Below are 16,390 nucleotides of genomic sequence, written 5' to 3' on the forward strand. Positions count from 1 at the left end.
TTATCCAGTCCCAATTTGACGTGGAATATCTACGTCGAGATCAGCAAAGTAATGGGACGATAGGTACAGACCGACGTCGCATTTCCAGTTTGATAACAAATCTAATCCAATAAAAATTGTTGACCGATCTAGGATATGAAAGTGAGGGACGATAACAAATCCACCCAAAAAAAAATTTTAATATAAAAAAAACTCAATTTTTAGATTGAGCCCAAATTTGTCCCGAACTTTTCTTTATCTAAAAAAAAAGCCTCATTACTTTTTTAATGTGGATTTGTTATCAACATGAAAGTGCCACGTTAAGTTGAGACTGAATCATGGGGGTACATTTTTTAAAATAAATTGAATTTTGATGATTTTTTAAAAAAAAACAAAGTTTGGGACAGATTTTGGACTGAACTTAAAGTTTGGGGTTTTTTCTGAGACAAAAAAAAGTTCAGGCAATATTTGAGACTAGACCTAAAATTTGGGTTGTTTTTTTAGACAAAAAAAAGTTCGGGACAAATTTGGGACTTGACCTAAAGTTTGGGATTTTTTAGGGAATTATGCCTTCTTTCTTCCCGTAGTCCTGCTTGTTTTTTGGGTCCGTCGTGCGATCGCATGCCTTGTTGACATGTTCGCGACATCAAGGATCCGTGAATCCATTTAATAGGTAGCCCATGTCGCAAGAAAAGTCAGCTAAACAATTTTCCATGGTAGCTAAGAGAAATTATCCAAAAAATTATCAATTCAATCATAAACTTTTTAATTATGTCAATTGAGTTCTAAATATTTTCATGTGTTTGCTAATTGAACTCATCTAGCCAATTTTGACTTAAAATAACTGATGTAGACCTAGACGCCCTACATTGCCCTCCCCAGATTTGGGCGAGGCCATGGCAAGGCTAGCCTTGCCTAGACCGCAATTTTTAGCAGGAATATAAAGAGGAGGGAGCTACTGGAGTACCCACGAATGAGGAGGTTATGAAAGAATATGTTTGGTTGAGGAATTTGGTCGAACAAGCAGTGCGCATACCGCAAGTTGCTAGAGGGAAAGATAGCTACAAAATGGAGGATCTTGACGAGGACTTGGGGTGGCTGTGGAGGTGGGAGCGAAAAGCGCAATCATGGATTAGGCCTTACATGGAGAGGCAAGTCTCGACGAGGGAACCCAGAGCTCGAGCCCCCAGATCTAGAAGGCTCGAGCTCAATCACGACACGGAGCTTGAGGCCAAATTTGGTTCGACTTGTTGCCAAGGGTCCAATGGATGAGATTAGGGAGATGCTAGAGTGGAGTGACCTAGCTCAGAAGCTCGTGGACATGGTTGACGCGAGCATGGCTAGCATTGCTTGACCTGGCCAACACAAAGTATCAAGCCGTCGTCGCAAGAAAAGTCAGCTAAATAATTTTCCATGATAGCTTTTCGATAGATAAAATTATACAGAAAGTTTTAAAGTTATTACATTTTTATTAATTCAATCATAAAATTTTTAATTATGTCAATTGAGTTCTAAATATTTTCATGTTTTACTAATTTTTCATTTTTTTCAAGATCGCGTGAGTTTTTTTTATGAGATATCGATAGTCCTAAACAAAATATCAAATCGATAGTTCATGCGAACCCATCGCAACAATCCGAAGCTCCAAAACGTCACCGTTTTCGTGGAAAGAATAGTCCATCGCTGCAATAATCTGTGTGAATATAAAAACCCCCTCATCACCCCTCCCAATCGCACACGCGCTAAGAAAATGGCTGCCTCGCAGACACCGTCTCCAGACACTTCAATGTCCGCCCTAGCCTCGCGAATCTGCGACCACATCGCCTCCGTCTTCTCCAAGCCCACCCCCCACCCGCCGGCCCTCGACGTCCTCGTCTCCGAGCTCTCCGCCGCCGCCTCCCGGGGCGGCCGCGTGTTCCTCTACGGGGTGGGCCGGGAGGGCCTCATGATGAAGGCCCTGTGCATGCGCCTCGCCCACCTGGGCCTCCCGGCCCACTCCGTCCTCGACGTGACCACCCCGCCCATCGCCGCCGGCGACCTCCTCCTCGCCTCGGCGGGGCCCGGGGGCTTCCCCACCGTGGACGCCATCTGCTCGGCGGCCCGGGCCCACGGCGGGAGGGTGGTGCTGCTGACGGCGCAGCCGGGGGCGGGGGCGTGCGCGGGGCACGCGAGCGCGGTGGCGCACGTGCCGGCGCAGACCATGGCGGACGACGGGGCGGAGGGATCTCGGGCGCTGCTGCCGATGGGGAGCGTGTACGAGGGGGCGATGTTCGTGCTGTTCGAGATGGTGGTGTACAGGTTGGGGGAGGCTCTCGGGGAGAGCCCCGAGGCCGTCCGATCTCGCCACACCAACTTGGAGTGAGTGAGCGAGCGAGGAATTCACCTGCCGATGATGAGACAGGCTAATGATGCAATGGTTGAGAGAGATGTCGTGTGATGATGAGTTGCTGTAATATAATTTACTTATGCTCTTTTTACTTCTATTTGGGTAAAGAAGGCCTGTTTTAATATGCTTATAGTAATTGTATACGTGGTACGGTGCACAATTTACCATCAGTCTCTCTGTTTTCTTGTTTTTAATGAGTTACTGGTTATGAATCGCAATCACCGACTCGTCAACTTAGTTAAATAGATATCCGATGTCCATGTTTGCTCCCTACCACTTAGAAGAATGCTTTTCTTCATCCCGAGATGCAGGACAACATGGCGCTCGACCACAAGGGCCCGGAAATTATGTTAAAACAAATCTAGCCGTGGAGAAGAGTTGTATTAAAAATTGAAGTTAATACCACGAGAAATTCCAAACTGATATACTTGTGATAAATTTACCTCAAACTAATTTTTTTACTATAAAAAGCTCCAGACTCGTACATCTATGACAAATTAAAATCCCGTCGGTTTCTGTTAAATTTTACCGTCAAATTGCCGAGTTTGATGACGCGTCATCAGTTTGGGGTTTTACCTTCCATTTTACCAATTTGTGATTTTTTTACGACATTAATCTAATTTCATGAAAACTAACGGAGAGTAAATTTATCGCAAATGTATCCGTTTGGGATTTTTTGTGATCAAAAAATTAATTTTTAATAAACTTGTCATAGATCTGCTAGTTTTGAATTTTTCATGATATTAATCTTAACATGGGGAGGCAGTACCATGAACTCTCAACGCGTGCAATTCCGTTAGGATGCTTGAAAATTACTCGATTATCAGCACGCCAAAAGCACGAAGAATTTACAGTAAAGGACTCCAAATGATTATAGAGCCCGACGAGGTGGGACTGATATTTGCTGAAGAAAAAAAAGCAACATTTTTTTTTCTCTTATTAGCAAAAGGTTTTTTGGTCTTCTGGTGACATCATTAGTCCACGCCGATCGAAAATATCAAGCCGCGGTCCGATCAGATATTTTATCGGGTGGGGTTCCTTTCTCCTTTTCCATATATTCGCCTCCCTACTTTACTTCCACGGGTCCGCTTTGAATCGTAATCCGGCCCCCCTGCAAAAAAAAGATCTCTCCGAAAAAGCTCGCCCCTTTCCCCCCCACGCAGATATTTTCCACTCGCGGGGGCCTCCTTTCCATACTCGCGAAAACCTCCGGGGGCGCTCCACGCTCGCCCTCCTTTTGCTCCTGTGCACGCGCACGACATCGAGGAGGAAGTCAAGGGAAGGCGCATTATAAGATATTTTCTCCGTGGGGGAAAAAATCTGTGGGCGGGGGAGGCGTCCTCCATTTTACACACATTTCCCATCCCCTTCTAGTGCACATATACAAAGGGCCCTTTACGGGCTATTGGGTTTGTTTAAGCTCGCCGTGTTACACCCGGAGCACGGATACAAAGGGCCGGCAAGGATTTCGAGGATTAACATTTACCTCGACTCGTTTAGATCCGTCCATTAATCATATCTAAGCCTTAATTCGGATACACATTACAGATTTATTCAGCTAGTCGCTGGGAAAATCTATGTCGACGTAGAGATCGAACTTCTTATTAGTGCTTTTCAGGGCGGGGGGAAAAGATGGTGCGGATTTTATGGCATGATTTTTTTGGGTCGAATATTTTATGGCATATGATTGAGACAAGCGAGAAAATAGTAATAGTAATGGAAAGATCTTTTGAAGAGTAGGACAAGGCGAGTGAATATCACGCTCGCCCTCGCGAGTGGAGCTTTGACCTCCTTCCCTCCCGTCGTCTATATAAAGTTCCATACGTCTCCGTCTTCTTGCACTTGCAATTTCCTTCTCCAACAAAGGCCCAAAAACCCCCCACCAGCTCACGCGCTTCCGCCCTTTTGCGACGACGACGACGACGACGGTGAGCCGCCCCCGCACCGAAGATACTCCGGCGAAATGGACTCCCACGCACCGGCTCCGAGCGGCGATTGCGGCGGGACGTGGTGGACGGACGAGAAGCACCTGCATTTCCTGGACTCGCTCGAGTCTTCTTTCCTGCGCGCGATGCTTGTCAGAAGGAGCAACCGCCCCGTCCTCCGCCTCGATCGTCACTTGCCCGACAGCAGCGACTCGACCAGCGATTTGGCTCCTCCTGGGACGAGGAAGAGGAGGACAAGCCGAGGTAACGCCCTCTCCTAATTTCTCCCCCCCTGTGCTTCGATTCGCGCGGATTTTGGTTCGATTTTTAGGACGCTTCACTTAAGCACACGGCACGGCGGTCTCAAATCGCGATGCGAAATGATCCTCAAGTCTCCGGTAATGGATTCACTGTTCTATTACCCACTCCGTTATCCATCGACCGATCCGGAGGCGATGGCGTTCGTGCTGGAGCTGTCGAAGGCTTCGTCCGGATGCACCTGCTTCCTTTCCTTTGACCTCGCCAGCTCGAAAATCTCTCAGACGTCAGCAACAGATATTTGTCCCGTTCAGAACTCGCTCTCAGCGAAACATCCCCTCGCATGATGTAAAACTTCAATATCATCAAATCGCGCCATAAAATGCGTGATTAGCGTTACCAGTCGCTGCAAAGTTTTGGAAGATCTTTTGTAACTTTGTCGGGAAAACATATCCAAGATGATGAGAACGATGATCATTTTGCAAGCAACCTAAGTTAAGATTTTTCTTCATGCCATAGCTTTAAGGATGTCTTTTTGGCTTTTGGGGTCCAGATGTTTGCAGATTGGGCGGCCCTGCTGCGAAGAAGTCGAGGCGTTCACGTCGGCCGTGTAATCTTCCATGCGACGATGATCAGGTTGGTCGCGCATAAATATCTTGTGCATTGATGCCGTGTGTACAGGAGTGCTGATTCGCCCGTGTATTTAGTTTGGAAAAAAGTGCAACAAGTGGGACCACTCCCTTCTCTTTGCCCACCCTTTTTTTTTATTTTCAATTTTTCTTTTCAACAAATTCGACAATTCGTCAATTTTCCTTTTTTCCGTTTCCTTTCGTCTTGTCCTCACGAAATCCAAAAGGCCAATATAAATATGAATTACTTCTTACCTGCTATGCAAATTCTTTTTAGACATCATATGTTCATAAATTACAATCTGGTTGTGAAATTCGCCGATTTTGACCTAGGAGCAACAGTATGTACACGAGCTTTATTGAGGATTTACATGTAAAAAAAAAAGCGTTTGGGCGTATCCCGAAGTCACATAATTTTTAATGATGTACAAATCTTGACAAAATAAGAACCAAAAAAAAAAAATAGTCAAATTTATATTTTGGTTTTGCAATAGAAATTATGTGTATCTTAACAATACGTTGATATTAATGTCTTTGACCCTTATACTTTCGCCTCTGCGTGGTACGCATAGTACTTTCAGCATATGAGATTTAGATGTAGTTGCAATACAATGGTAAATATGATGCTCTCAAACTCATCGTATACTATAATATGTGATACAGCAATGCGAGGATTTATGATTACGATGTACTAATATCAACGTTAAGTACACAATTGGCTTGAAAAATGCTAACCTAGATAAGTAAACATAGAAAGTTAAAACTTCATAAGGGGGTACTGATTCGCCATCTAATAAGAACGATATGAGAGACTATGTGCAGTTGTCCTGCCATTTTAGGATATACTTAATAATATCTCAACAAAAAAAATTATGAAAAATGATATTATCGATATATTTTTACATAGAAAATCAAATCTCTGGTGGGCACGATGTCAATTTTCAGAACATTTACCATAATTGCATCCACGTTCACCGGAAAATACCCAAGTAGGCCATGTTTAGCATGTTCTGTACCGTCAATGAATGCTTTCGACAGTTACTAATCATCCTTTCCGGAATTATACAAATCTTAATGTCGATTTCTTTGCAGGTAGTCCCCCAAATCGCGAAAAGAGCAGCTGACGAGGAGGAAGAAGACCCCACCAATGTACAGGCTTCCCAAGCCAGACCCACCTGAGAAAAGACCAAAGACAATATCCACTGTTCCTGATTCCTTTTCACTTTCTTTTCTGGTCTGCCGTTGTTGGAATGCAATATAATAACACTAGGGAGAGATAGATAATCATGGGTGAGTTTCTTAGGATAAGAGAAAATTTCGGGACCAGCTGGCAGGAGCTTGAGCTGTCCATTGGAGTAGCACCAATGTCCTGAACCTGATCTCGATGGCGATTGCTTTAATTAGCTTAGCTTGCAGTTGGGGAGGCCCGTTGCCCTCGGGCTTCACCAAAGGGTTAGACTTTTCGATAGTGTCTGTCACCATCAACGCAGGATTTGTTGAAGATTCTTTGGATTTTCATGTTCTTTTGGGTCTTTGATTTTTATTGAGGCCGGGGGCCTAAACTTCTGTGCGGGAGCGCAGATATTTTCGCTACTTTTTTAAGGTTTTGTTTCCTGTTCGATGGACTGGGGTCATGCTTAGAGATGAAGCTAACGAGCTGCTCTTCAACAGTTGAGATTTCATTCTCAGGGTCACAAATATCTCTTCTCCTTACTCAAATTATAAAAACCAGGACTTGCCACTGTCTAAGTCATTTTTATCTGAGATCTTCCATATGAGCTATGTCTACGTGGCTTTCGCGTTTATTTCGTTCGCTCTCAGTTTCTGGTAGCACGGGCCTTGTTTTCCTCTGGTACAGCGTCTGGGGACCTGGCATTCCAGGCCACGAAAGAAACGACACGAGCTTATTGCATGTTCTAGTTCCCAATGCCGCTTGTCATCGATCGCCCATCATCTTGGGATTCTTCATGCAAAGGAATAATGGCGCGGGGGTTCATGAGCTTTTTCGATACGTGCAATATCATTTTTAGATCTTTTGTTTTGGCAATTGGATCTTTAGTTGCCTCGCGGGTGTACCGCATCGCGCTTAAAACTTCAACAATCACAAAACTACAAAGTCATTATTATTATTATTATTATTTTTTTGGCGATTGGAATTTACCCACCCAACATTGTGCGCAAGTACCAATATTAAACATAAGAGCCCGCTCCATTGATGTAAACGGATAATAGACTTAATTAACCTGCCCCGTTCGAGTATAGAAGAGATAGATTCTCCAGGCTAAAAAGGCAGCATTGACTCGCGATGCTATGCTTGGACATACCTTTCGATCTCACCGCGTTTGACTCGATTTGCCTTTGTTTTTTAACTGTTGTTTGGTTTACAAATAAGTTCGATTATCTCCACATCGAATCTTCCATGACTTATGGGGAGTAACACTCGGACAAATTTGGTCATTGCCACACGATGACTATGCATAGTCAACGTATATTCCTTCATTTATATGTCGCCTTAGAATGTCTTATCTAACCGTATTAATCTAAGATCGTGTTATAACCGATACTCGATACAATTTTTCAAACAACTAAGTAAGAGATGCCATAATTTTCAATGGATCGTTTTTTTCTCGCGCTCAATGCAGCGTTACTAAATGTGCTTAACCTAACTTTTTTTAGGAATAGTCTTTAATGTCAAATTAAGGTCGCCGAATAATATAAAAGATTTTAGATAAGAGCGGCTGAAATCAACTCTTTTCGGGATATTAATTGTGTTTGAAAGTTGGATTTGAATTCCACGTTAGCCTAGTTCGAGTGAACTACAATGGAAGGACTTCTATCTAGCTACCCTCATCAAGATGCAGTGATGGGATAAGGAAAGAGATGGGATAAACCGCGACCGGTCCAATCTCGGATGAACATCAGCGATTTGAGATCGGATACGACATAAAGAGATGATAAGGGGACTGAGCTTGGTGTTGGAACCAATCTTAATCTGATCTTTGGTGTTACCATCCGGCATCATGGCTTCTCCTCAATTTAACCCTCTTGTCACCTTTGAAGAACGGAGAAATTCGATCAAAACAATAGGAACGAGCCCGCAGTGATTATGAAATCAATCTCTTTCGGGGACAAAGTTATTATAATCATGGAGCTTGGAATGTCAAGAATTGCGGCAGGCAGACGTGTCCCTCCGTCGGCTATCGACCATGGATAAGATAAGATGTAAAGATAACATATATCTATGTGTCCTCTCAATCCTCCTTCCTCACAAACATACGAGTTGTGAGCCCATTTATACTATCTACAAAATCTCACATTTAAATATTCTAACACTCTCCCTCAGAATTAGTATGAACTTTTTGTCTAATACAAAGCATGGAAGCGAGAAATTATCAACTGTTCTAAAAGTTGAAACTATTAGGAATTAGTCTGGTTTTTTTAAACTAGTACTAAGCATGAACATATTTAATTAGGGAGGTAAATGGGGTCTGGAAATATTTGAACTTTGAACCTCCAGTTCTGATACCATGTGAGATTTTGTGGGACCACTGCCAACTGTTCTAAAAAGTTAAGCTATTAGATAAGGGCGTGGTTTAGGGTGCGCTCGTTTCGCGGAAAATGAATGATTTAAAAAACATTTTTCAAAAAATGATTGTTTATATCATTTAGAAAAATAAATCAATGGAAAAATTTTTCATCGCCCATAAAAATAGTTATGCATAGATTGCTATTAATGATGAAAATATTTTCCGTTGATTAATTTTTCTAAATGATATAAATAATCATTTTTCAAAAAATATTTTCCGAATCACTCATTTTCCGCGAAATGAACGCACCCTAAATATTTAATTATTCTAATAGATGGCTGCGGCGACGGCGTATGCTAGTGGGCTCGGCACGAGGCCGAGGGCGAGTCTGTTTGAAACGTCAAGTCGACATCGAGAGAGGCTTTTTCTTTGGGTAACGATGAGATTCTTTTGATAATTACTTTATGAGACGATAAGATCAATCAAACATTTTCTCTTATAAACCTTTGCTTGATATCGATCAAGCAAAACCAAAAAAACAAAAATCGCTCAAAGTCGAAGCATGAGCAGCATCAACTCAGTGAAGGAGGGAGGGCGAGATACTACTACATGGAGATAAAAGGAGAAGGGGTCAGAAACTTTAAATTTTTAATATGAAGAGCATTTCGGTCCGCCATTTATAAAAAAAGGGAAAATATCACCAAAAACCCCAAACTATGCTACTTGTGATATATTTACCCTGAACTTTTTTTTTGTGACACGAAAAACCCCAAATTATGCCACTTGTGACAAATTTACCCTGAACTTTTTTTTATGACACGAAAAACCCCAAATTATATCACTTGTGACACATTTACCCCATAATACTTTGACTCATGGGCATTTTCGACTTTTTCCTTTTTCTTTTTTTTTTCCTTTTTTTTTTCCTTTCTTCTCCGGCGGAGGGAAGCCGGCGAGGCGACCCTCGCCGTCGCCGGCGAGGGTCGCCCTCGGCGGCGTTGGGCGAGGTCGCCCCTGCCCGCCCGGGCGTGGGCGACCCTCGCTAGCGTTGGGCGAGGCTGCCCTCGCCTGAGTCTGGCGAGGGCGACCCTTGTCGGCGTCGGGCGAGGGCAGCCCTTGCCCAACCCACCGCCGGCGAGGACCGCCCTCGCCGGCTTCCCTCCGCCGGAGAAGAAAGGAAAAAAAAAGAAAAAGGAAAAAGACGAAAATGTCTATGGATCAAAGTATTGTGAGGTAAATGTGTCACAAGTGGCATAGTTTGGGGTTTTTCGTGTCATAAAAAAAAGTTAAGGGTAAATTTGTCACAAATGGCATAATTTGGGGTTTTTCGTGTTACAAAAAAAAGTTCAGAGTAAATGTGTCACAAGTGGCATAGTTTGAGGTTTTTGGTGACATTTTCCGTAAAAAAAAAATGGCGGTTCTAGCAAGAGAGCGGGGAATGATCGGGAAAAAGAAAATCGGTATCTCCGGCACTACTCAAATTTTAGTATGTCCAACATTACTCTTAACCCGTTTTTTTTAATTCCCAGTTAAGAGCTGTACATTAACTTTGACAGCCGTGAATTGATGTCATCTAGAACAAGAATAAGCTCTCTCGCGCTTATTAAATTTTCACAAAATAAACTTGGAAAATACCTTTGACCCTAGGAAATTTGGAAAATAACTTTGACCATAGGACAATTGGAAAATACTCTTACTATGCACTTTACTTGCTTCAGCTTCTACCCCCAACCAATCCTCTTCTTTCATCGTCCGTCACTCGAACATGATTGAATAAAATAAAAGAAAATAATGAGCAAAAAATAGATAAAATAAAATAAAATAAAACAAAACAAAAATCAAAATTCGATCCCGTCGCATCCAGCGACACGTGTACACGCGACCAGAACCTGGCCGAACCTTCCTTCCATTACTTTCCTCCTCTGTCCTTCCGCACACCTCCATTTTTATCCTGTTCCCTGCTTCTCTGCCCCCTCAACGAACCTTCCAGGCCCCCTTCCATTTGAAGAGCGAGCGACTGCCGATGGCCCCGCCGCCGCCCGTCGAGCAGCAGGGCGGCGACCCTCCGTCCGGCGAGCCGCAGCGGTCGACGCCGACGCCGACGCCGACGCCTTTCCTCACGAAGACCTACCAGCTCGTCGACGACCCCGCCGTCGACGACGTCATCTCCTGGAACGACGACGGATCCGCCTTCGTGGTGTGGAACCCCACCGTCTTCGCCCGCGATCTGCTCCCCAAGTGCTTCAAGCACAACAACTTCTCCAGCTTCGTCAGGCAGCTCAACACCTACGTGAGCCGTCTCTATCTCTAGCTCCTCTCCCCCCCCCCCCCCCCCATCGGCCTCGCGACGGAGAGCGATTTGATTGGAATCTGACTTAGCTGAGTTGATTTGGCAGGGGTTTCGAAAAGTCGTGCCCGATCGGTGGGAGTTCTCCAACGATTGCTTCCGCAGGGGCGAGAAGCGGCTCCTGTGCGAAATCCAGCGCCGGAAGGTCTCGGCTCTGGCGACGGCCGCGACGGCGGCGGTTGTCCCGGAAGCCACGGCGACCGTGCCCATGGCGATCCCGACGGCGATGCCGGTAATTTCGCCTTCGAGCTCGGGAGAAGAGCAAGTGATGTCGTCGCAGCACTCCTCGCCGCCGTCCGCCTGCGGCCAGAACTGCACGGCGGAGATCATGGACGAGAACGAGAGGCTGAGGAAAGAGAACGCGTTCCTCAACCGCGAGCTGACGCAGATGAAGAGCCTCTGCAACAACATCCTGTCGTTGATGTCGAGCTACGCCGCGAACGGGGGGCCGCAGGCCGGTTCTCAGGCGGCGGCGGCGAGAGCGCTCGACCTGTTGCCGGTGAAGCGGCCGACGGCCGGCGGCGGCGGCGGCGACGACGAAGAGGAGGACGAGGAAGATGAGGAAGAGGATGGACAGGAGAGCCCGAAGCTGTTCGGGGTAGCGTTGGGGATGAAGCGCGGGAGGGAAATCGAGGCGGCGGCGGCGGCGATGGCGGAATCCGACGCCATGCTGCGGCTGCAGCAACCTGGTTCTGGTGGCGTGAAATTCGAGCCGTTGGATGGGGATCAGAGGGTGATCTCCTTCTCCTCTGGACTAGCTTAATTAATGTAAAAGTAGATTAATTATAGGCGTAAGAGCACAGAACGTGTGAAGCCAAAGAAAGAGATTATCCCACAATCTTCGTTAGCAGTCAGCAGTCAGCAGTCATTAGCTCCGTAATCTACTTTGTATTTACTACGCATCCAATCAACTTCAGCAAATTTTTCCATGATTACCCATAATACAGATTCGTAAGCGTAGTTATCTAATTTTGGTAATTAAAGAAAAGCTAACGGTAATTCGAAATTCAACGAGTTTAAAACTAATCCCATCCATTTTAATGTCTAATTAATGTCTAATTGATGGGAACATAATAACATCCTAATCATTTCATCCATTTAAAGAGCACAAGTTGTGCAAGGTTTGTTCACAAGGGAAACAGTGCGAGATTAGTCAGCAAAGAGTTACAGCTCCGGATTACAACTACTAGATTAGCAAGGTTAAGACTTTGCACTAATCACTCTTGATTTTGTTCCTAATCTAATTTACAGCAAAGGGAAATTAACCCATAAAGTTACTGCTGCTAAATTGCTTAACGCCAGAGCATCGACAGGTTCAGTCTTCCTCGATCCCTTTGAGAAACTTCAGCACATGAAGCATGCTCGGCCTGCTGGCCGGGTTGTCCGAGAGGCAGACGGCTGCAATCTGAAGCACCTGCAGCATGGCCGTCTTCGAATCGGCGCTGAGGACCGTCGGGTCGAGAACGTCGACGGCGCGCCCCTTCTTGATCTTTTGGAACACCCAGCCCACCAGATTCCCTCCCTCGATCTCCTTGAAGTCGGGCCCCGTGGGCTCTTTCCCCGACACCAGTTCGAGCAAGATGACTCCGAAGCTGTAGACGTCCCCCTTTGCAGTGGACCTCCCGCTTTGCCCGTACTCCGGTGGAATGTAGCCGAATGTTCCGGCAATGTCGGTGCTAACATGAGTTTCGCAAGCACTGATCAATCTTGCCAAGCCGAAGTCTGCAACTTTGGGCTCGAAGTCTTCATTGAGCAAGATGTTGCTGGCTTTTATGTCCCTGTGGATGATGTGCGGGATGAATCCGTGATGGAGGAAAGCTAGCCCCCGCGCAGCTCCAATCGCTATTTTGAACCGTTTGGGCCAATCCAGAACATCGAGCGTCCCGGTGCGGTTTCTCAGCCAAAGATCTAAGCTCCCGTTTACCATGTATTCGTACACGAGTACCTTCTCCTCCCCATAGGAGCAGTAGCCGAGCAGCGGGACCAGATTCAAGTGCTTCACCTTGCCTAGAGTCTCCATTTCAGCAGTGAATTCACGGTGGCCCTGTGTCTTTGCTTGGCTCAGCTTCTTGACAGCAACCATTCTCCCGTCGGGCAGATTGGCTTTATAAACAGTTCCGAAACCCCCATCTCCAATTATATTGGTCTTGCAGAAATTATTGGTGGCTTCGAGAATATCCACCAATGTCAGCTTCAGAAGGGGCTGTTCGAACATAGCCACATTGATGCTCAATGGTTCCTTGGATCTGCTGCTACCCAAGAAATAGAGATTCTGGTTGATGAAGCTTTTTAGTTTGCTGTCCTCGCTTTCCTCAGGATCAGCTTGCTTACTGCTTCTAACCGTCCATCTCCTCAGAGCAAAAGCTAAGAAGAGCATACCGAGCACGACCCCTATCCCGATTAGAGAAAGTCCCCAAGCATTTAGCAGAAACAATCTCCCGTCGAATCTTCTGATCTGACAATCTGAGCTGATGATACTACCACAGAGATCCTTGTTCCCAGCAAGCGCTTGCTTCGATAGGTTTCGGCAAATTCCGTTCGAGGGTATTGGCCCTCCCAATGTGTTATCAGCCAAGTCTAGATAGCTGAGGCTGATCAGGCTGCACAATTGATCAGGAATAGGTCCAGAGAGCCTGTTTCTCGAAAGATCGAGGTATTCAAGTTGCATCAGGTTCCCCAGTTCCGGAGGAATCTCTCCTGCAAACATGTTTTCGTGAAGATCCAAGTAGGACAAGTACGACAGGTTGCCCAGCGCCAGTGGCAGAGTTCCAGCAAAAGAATTGCAGCTCAAGTTCACCATTTCGATCCTCCACGAAATGAAATCCAAGAAGAGCGCATCAACCCGCCCAGAAAGCTGATTCTGCTGAATATACAGCCCTACAAGATTCTGCAACCGTGATAGTGAAGCAGGAAGCTCACCGGTGAGATTGTTGAAGCTCAGATCCAAGTGAGTTAGCCCTCTCAACCTCCCAAAGCTAGCAGGGATAGAACCTGACAACTTATTACTTGTCAAATTCAGCTTCACTAAGCTGCTCAAACGGCCTAAGCTTCCAGGAATGAAACCAGTGAGCTGATTATACCCCAGAGACAAGCCCTGTAGCTTGCGAGAGTCACCCAATGCTGGAGGGATTGGGCCAGTAAGCAAATTCCCTGACAAATCTAACGTGGTGAGATTCGTTAAGCGAGATAGGGAGCTTGGGATTTCACCAGAAAGCATGTTGTTGCTGAGCAACAGATCCACCACAACCGCACAAGCCCCCAATTCTTCAGGTATTGAGCCCGATAATCTATTATGGGACAGATCAAATACCCCATGGTGCTGAAGGAAGCTCAAATCAGGAATACCAACCTGATGGAAATATGAAGATGACTTCGATGGAATCGATCCAGATAGATTATTATGAGAAAGGACCAAGCACTGCAACTGAGACAAGTCAGCTAGAGTATCGGGGATAGACCCACTGAGGCGATTATTACCGAGGTCCAGCGTCGTAAGGCTAGAGCAATCTCCGAGCTCAATGGGGATATTCCCGTCAAACTGATTCGAGTTCAAGTTGAGGACAGATAGAGAAGTCAGATTCTCAATCTCCTTCGGTATGGTACCTTTCAACATGTTGTTACTGAGAACAAGCCTCTGCAATGAAGCAGCTTGACCAATTTCAGCAGATAAACTCCCTTCTAAAAGATTGTCTGAAGCAGAAAACTCCATCAAACTGAAAGAGCTCCACAGACTGACTGGTATTGGGCCCCCGAAGTTGTTTGAATCAATGTCTAGCACCATAAGCGGGAGATTTGAAAGATAGTTCGGGATCGATCCACTGATGCGATTATCTACCAAAACCAACTGGGTCAGATTCGCGCAGTTCACAAACACATCATCAAGAGTGCCAACTAATAAATTGCTTTCGAGACCGACGTCCGTCAGAGACCCGGCATTACACATTTCATTCGGTATAGGACCCGTCAACATGTTATTGCTCAAGCTAAGTTGCTTGAGCATTGTACAGTTCCCGATCTCTGGAGGGATTTTCCCCGAGAACCGGTTGCTCGAAAGCAGAATCGAGTCCACCATCTTCCACTTCCCCAGCCACGAAGGCAACGGACCAGAAAGTTGGTTCCTTTCGGCAGCAAATGACAACACGGGGAGCTGAGACAACTCCTCAGGCAAAGACCCAGAGAGAGAATTAAAGGAAAGCATTAGAGTCTTCAGGTTTCGACAGTTCCCGAGCTCACTAGGGATCGACCCATTAAGCTCGGAATTGACGATATTGAGTATGGTCAAATTCTGCAACTTCCCAAAGGATCTTGGAATGGGGCACTTCAAGGGGTTATTAGAAAGGTCGAGTTTACTGAGAGACTTCATCTTTGACATTTCCTCAGGGAATGGGCCAGTTATAGAACAGGAGGGCGAGTAGAAATTTTCAAGATTGTCAAGCTCTCCTATTTCAGGAGGCAGGGAGCCAGAGAACTGGTTGATGCCAATGTAAAGGTCGGTCAGGTTCTTCAAGTTGCCAATTTCAGGTGGTATCGGACCAGTGAAAGAGTTGTTCGATATGTCAAGCGAAGATAGAGACAAGAGCCCGGTGAAAAAAGTTGTAGGTAATGAACCTGAGAGGAGGTTGTTGGCCAAGTCCAAGTACTTCAGCCGGGCCAACTCGCCGATCCGACCCGGCACCTCGCCGGAGAGGGCATTGCTGGAGAGGTCCAGGGTCCGGAGCTGGGCGAGGGCCCCGAGCTCCGGCGGAATCTTCCCCACGAGCGAGTTGCCGCCGAGCTTGAGCGTCTCGAGCTGAGCCAACTCGCCGAGCCTACTCGGGACCTCGCCCGACAACTCGTTGCCGCCCAAAGAAAGCTCCTTTAAGCTCCTGAGCTGGGCGACCCGGGGGGAGATGTTCCCGTAGAGACGATTGAGCGACAGGTCGAGGGAGGCGAGGGCGGAGAGCGAGAACAAGGAAGGCTCGAGAGGGCCCTTGAGGGACTGCACCGAGAGCGAGAGCGAGACGACGCGGCCGGCCCCGTCGCAGGCGACGCCATCCCACTCGCAGTGCGTCAGGGACGGGCTCCAGGACGCGAGAGCTTCCGGGTTCTCGAGCCCGTTCTTGAAGCCGAGAAGGTGGTCCTTGTCCGAGACCACCCCTTGCACCCTCCGCTCCTCAGCGGCCGCGTCGGACGACGCGAACAGAAGCCCGGAAGCGGAGAGCAACGCCAAGAACGCGGTCAGCAGGGGACCGGACGCCATGATCGTCTCTCAAAGAAGGACAAGCACACAGAGAGCGAGAGATAGCGAGAGAGAACTATGCGGGCATGGAGCGAGAGGTGGGGACGAAGATGGGTAGGGG

At 46.5% G+C, this 16,390-nt stretch overlaps 4 protein-coding genes across 4 annotated transcripts; 3 read left to right on the forward strand and 1 right to left on the reverse strand.

The window, feature by feature from the left end:
* Window positions 1-1,706: 1,706 nt before the first annotated feature.
* On the forward strand, window positions 1,707-2,559 carry LOC115671603 (uncharacterized). The gene has a single exon (XM_030593237.2). The coding sequence runs from the start codon at window positions 1,730-1,732 to the stop codon at window positions 2,339-2,341; it is 612 nt and encodes a 203-aa protein (XP_030449097.2). The 5' UTR covers window positions 1,707-1,729; the 3' UTR covers window positions 2,342-2,559.
* Window positions 2,560-4,193: 1,634 nt separating this feature from the next.
* On the forward strand, window positions 4,194-6,492 carry LOC115667457 (uncharacterized). Its single transcript, XM_030589036.2, has 3 exons — window positions 4,194-4,554; window positions 5,102-5,184; window positions 6,270-6,492. Exons 1-3 carry the CDS (start codon window positions 4,329-4,331, stop codon window positions 6,354-6,356), a joined length of 396 nt encoding a protein of 131 aa, XP_030444896.1. The 5' UTR covers window positions 4,194-4,328; the 3' UTR covers window positions 6,357-6,492.
* Window positions 6,493-10,624: 4,132 nt separating this feature from the next.
* LOC115671403 (heat stress transcription factor B-2b-like) lies at window positions 10,625-11,980 on the forward strand. The gene is made up of 2 exons (XM_030592956.2): window positions 10,625-10,994; window positions 11,101-11,980. Exons 1-2 carry the CDS (start codon window positions 10,728-10,730, stop codon window positions 11,812-11,814), a joined length of 981 nt encoding a protein of 326 aa, XP_030448816.2. The 5' UTR covers window positions 10,625-10,727; the 3' UTR covers window positions 11,815-11,980.
* Window positions 11,981-12,110: 130 nt separating this feature from the next.
* Window positions 12,111-16,390, reverse strand: LOC115671401 (leucine-rich repeat receptor protein kinase EMS1). The gene has a single exon (XM_030592951.2). It carries the CDS (start codon window positions 16,288-16,290, stop codon window positions 12,367-12,369), a length of 3,924 nt encoding a protein of 1,307 aa, XP_030448811.2. The 5' UTR covers window positions 16,291-16,390; the 3' UTR covers window positions 12,111-12,366.

The sequence above is a fragment of the Syzygium oleosum genome, unplaced genomic scaffold, assembly GCF_021117445.2.
Source record: "Syzygium oleosum isolate NSW1041296 unplaced genomic scaffold, Sole_v2.1 Sole_v2.25, whole genome shotgun sequence".
In the NCBI taxonomy this organism is placed as follows: Eukaryota; Viridiplantae; Streptophyta; class Magnoliopsida; order Myrtales; family Myrtaceae; genus Syzygium; species Syzygium oleosum.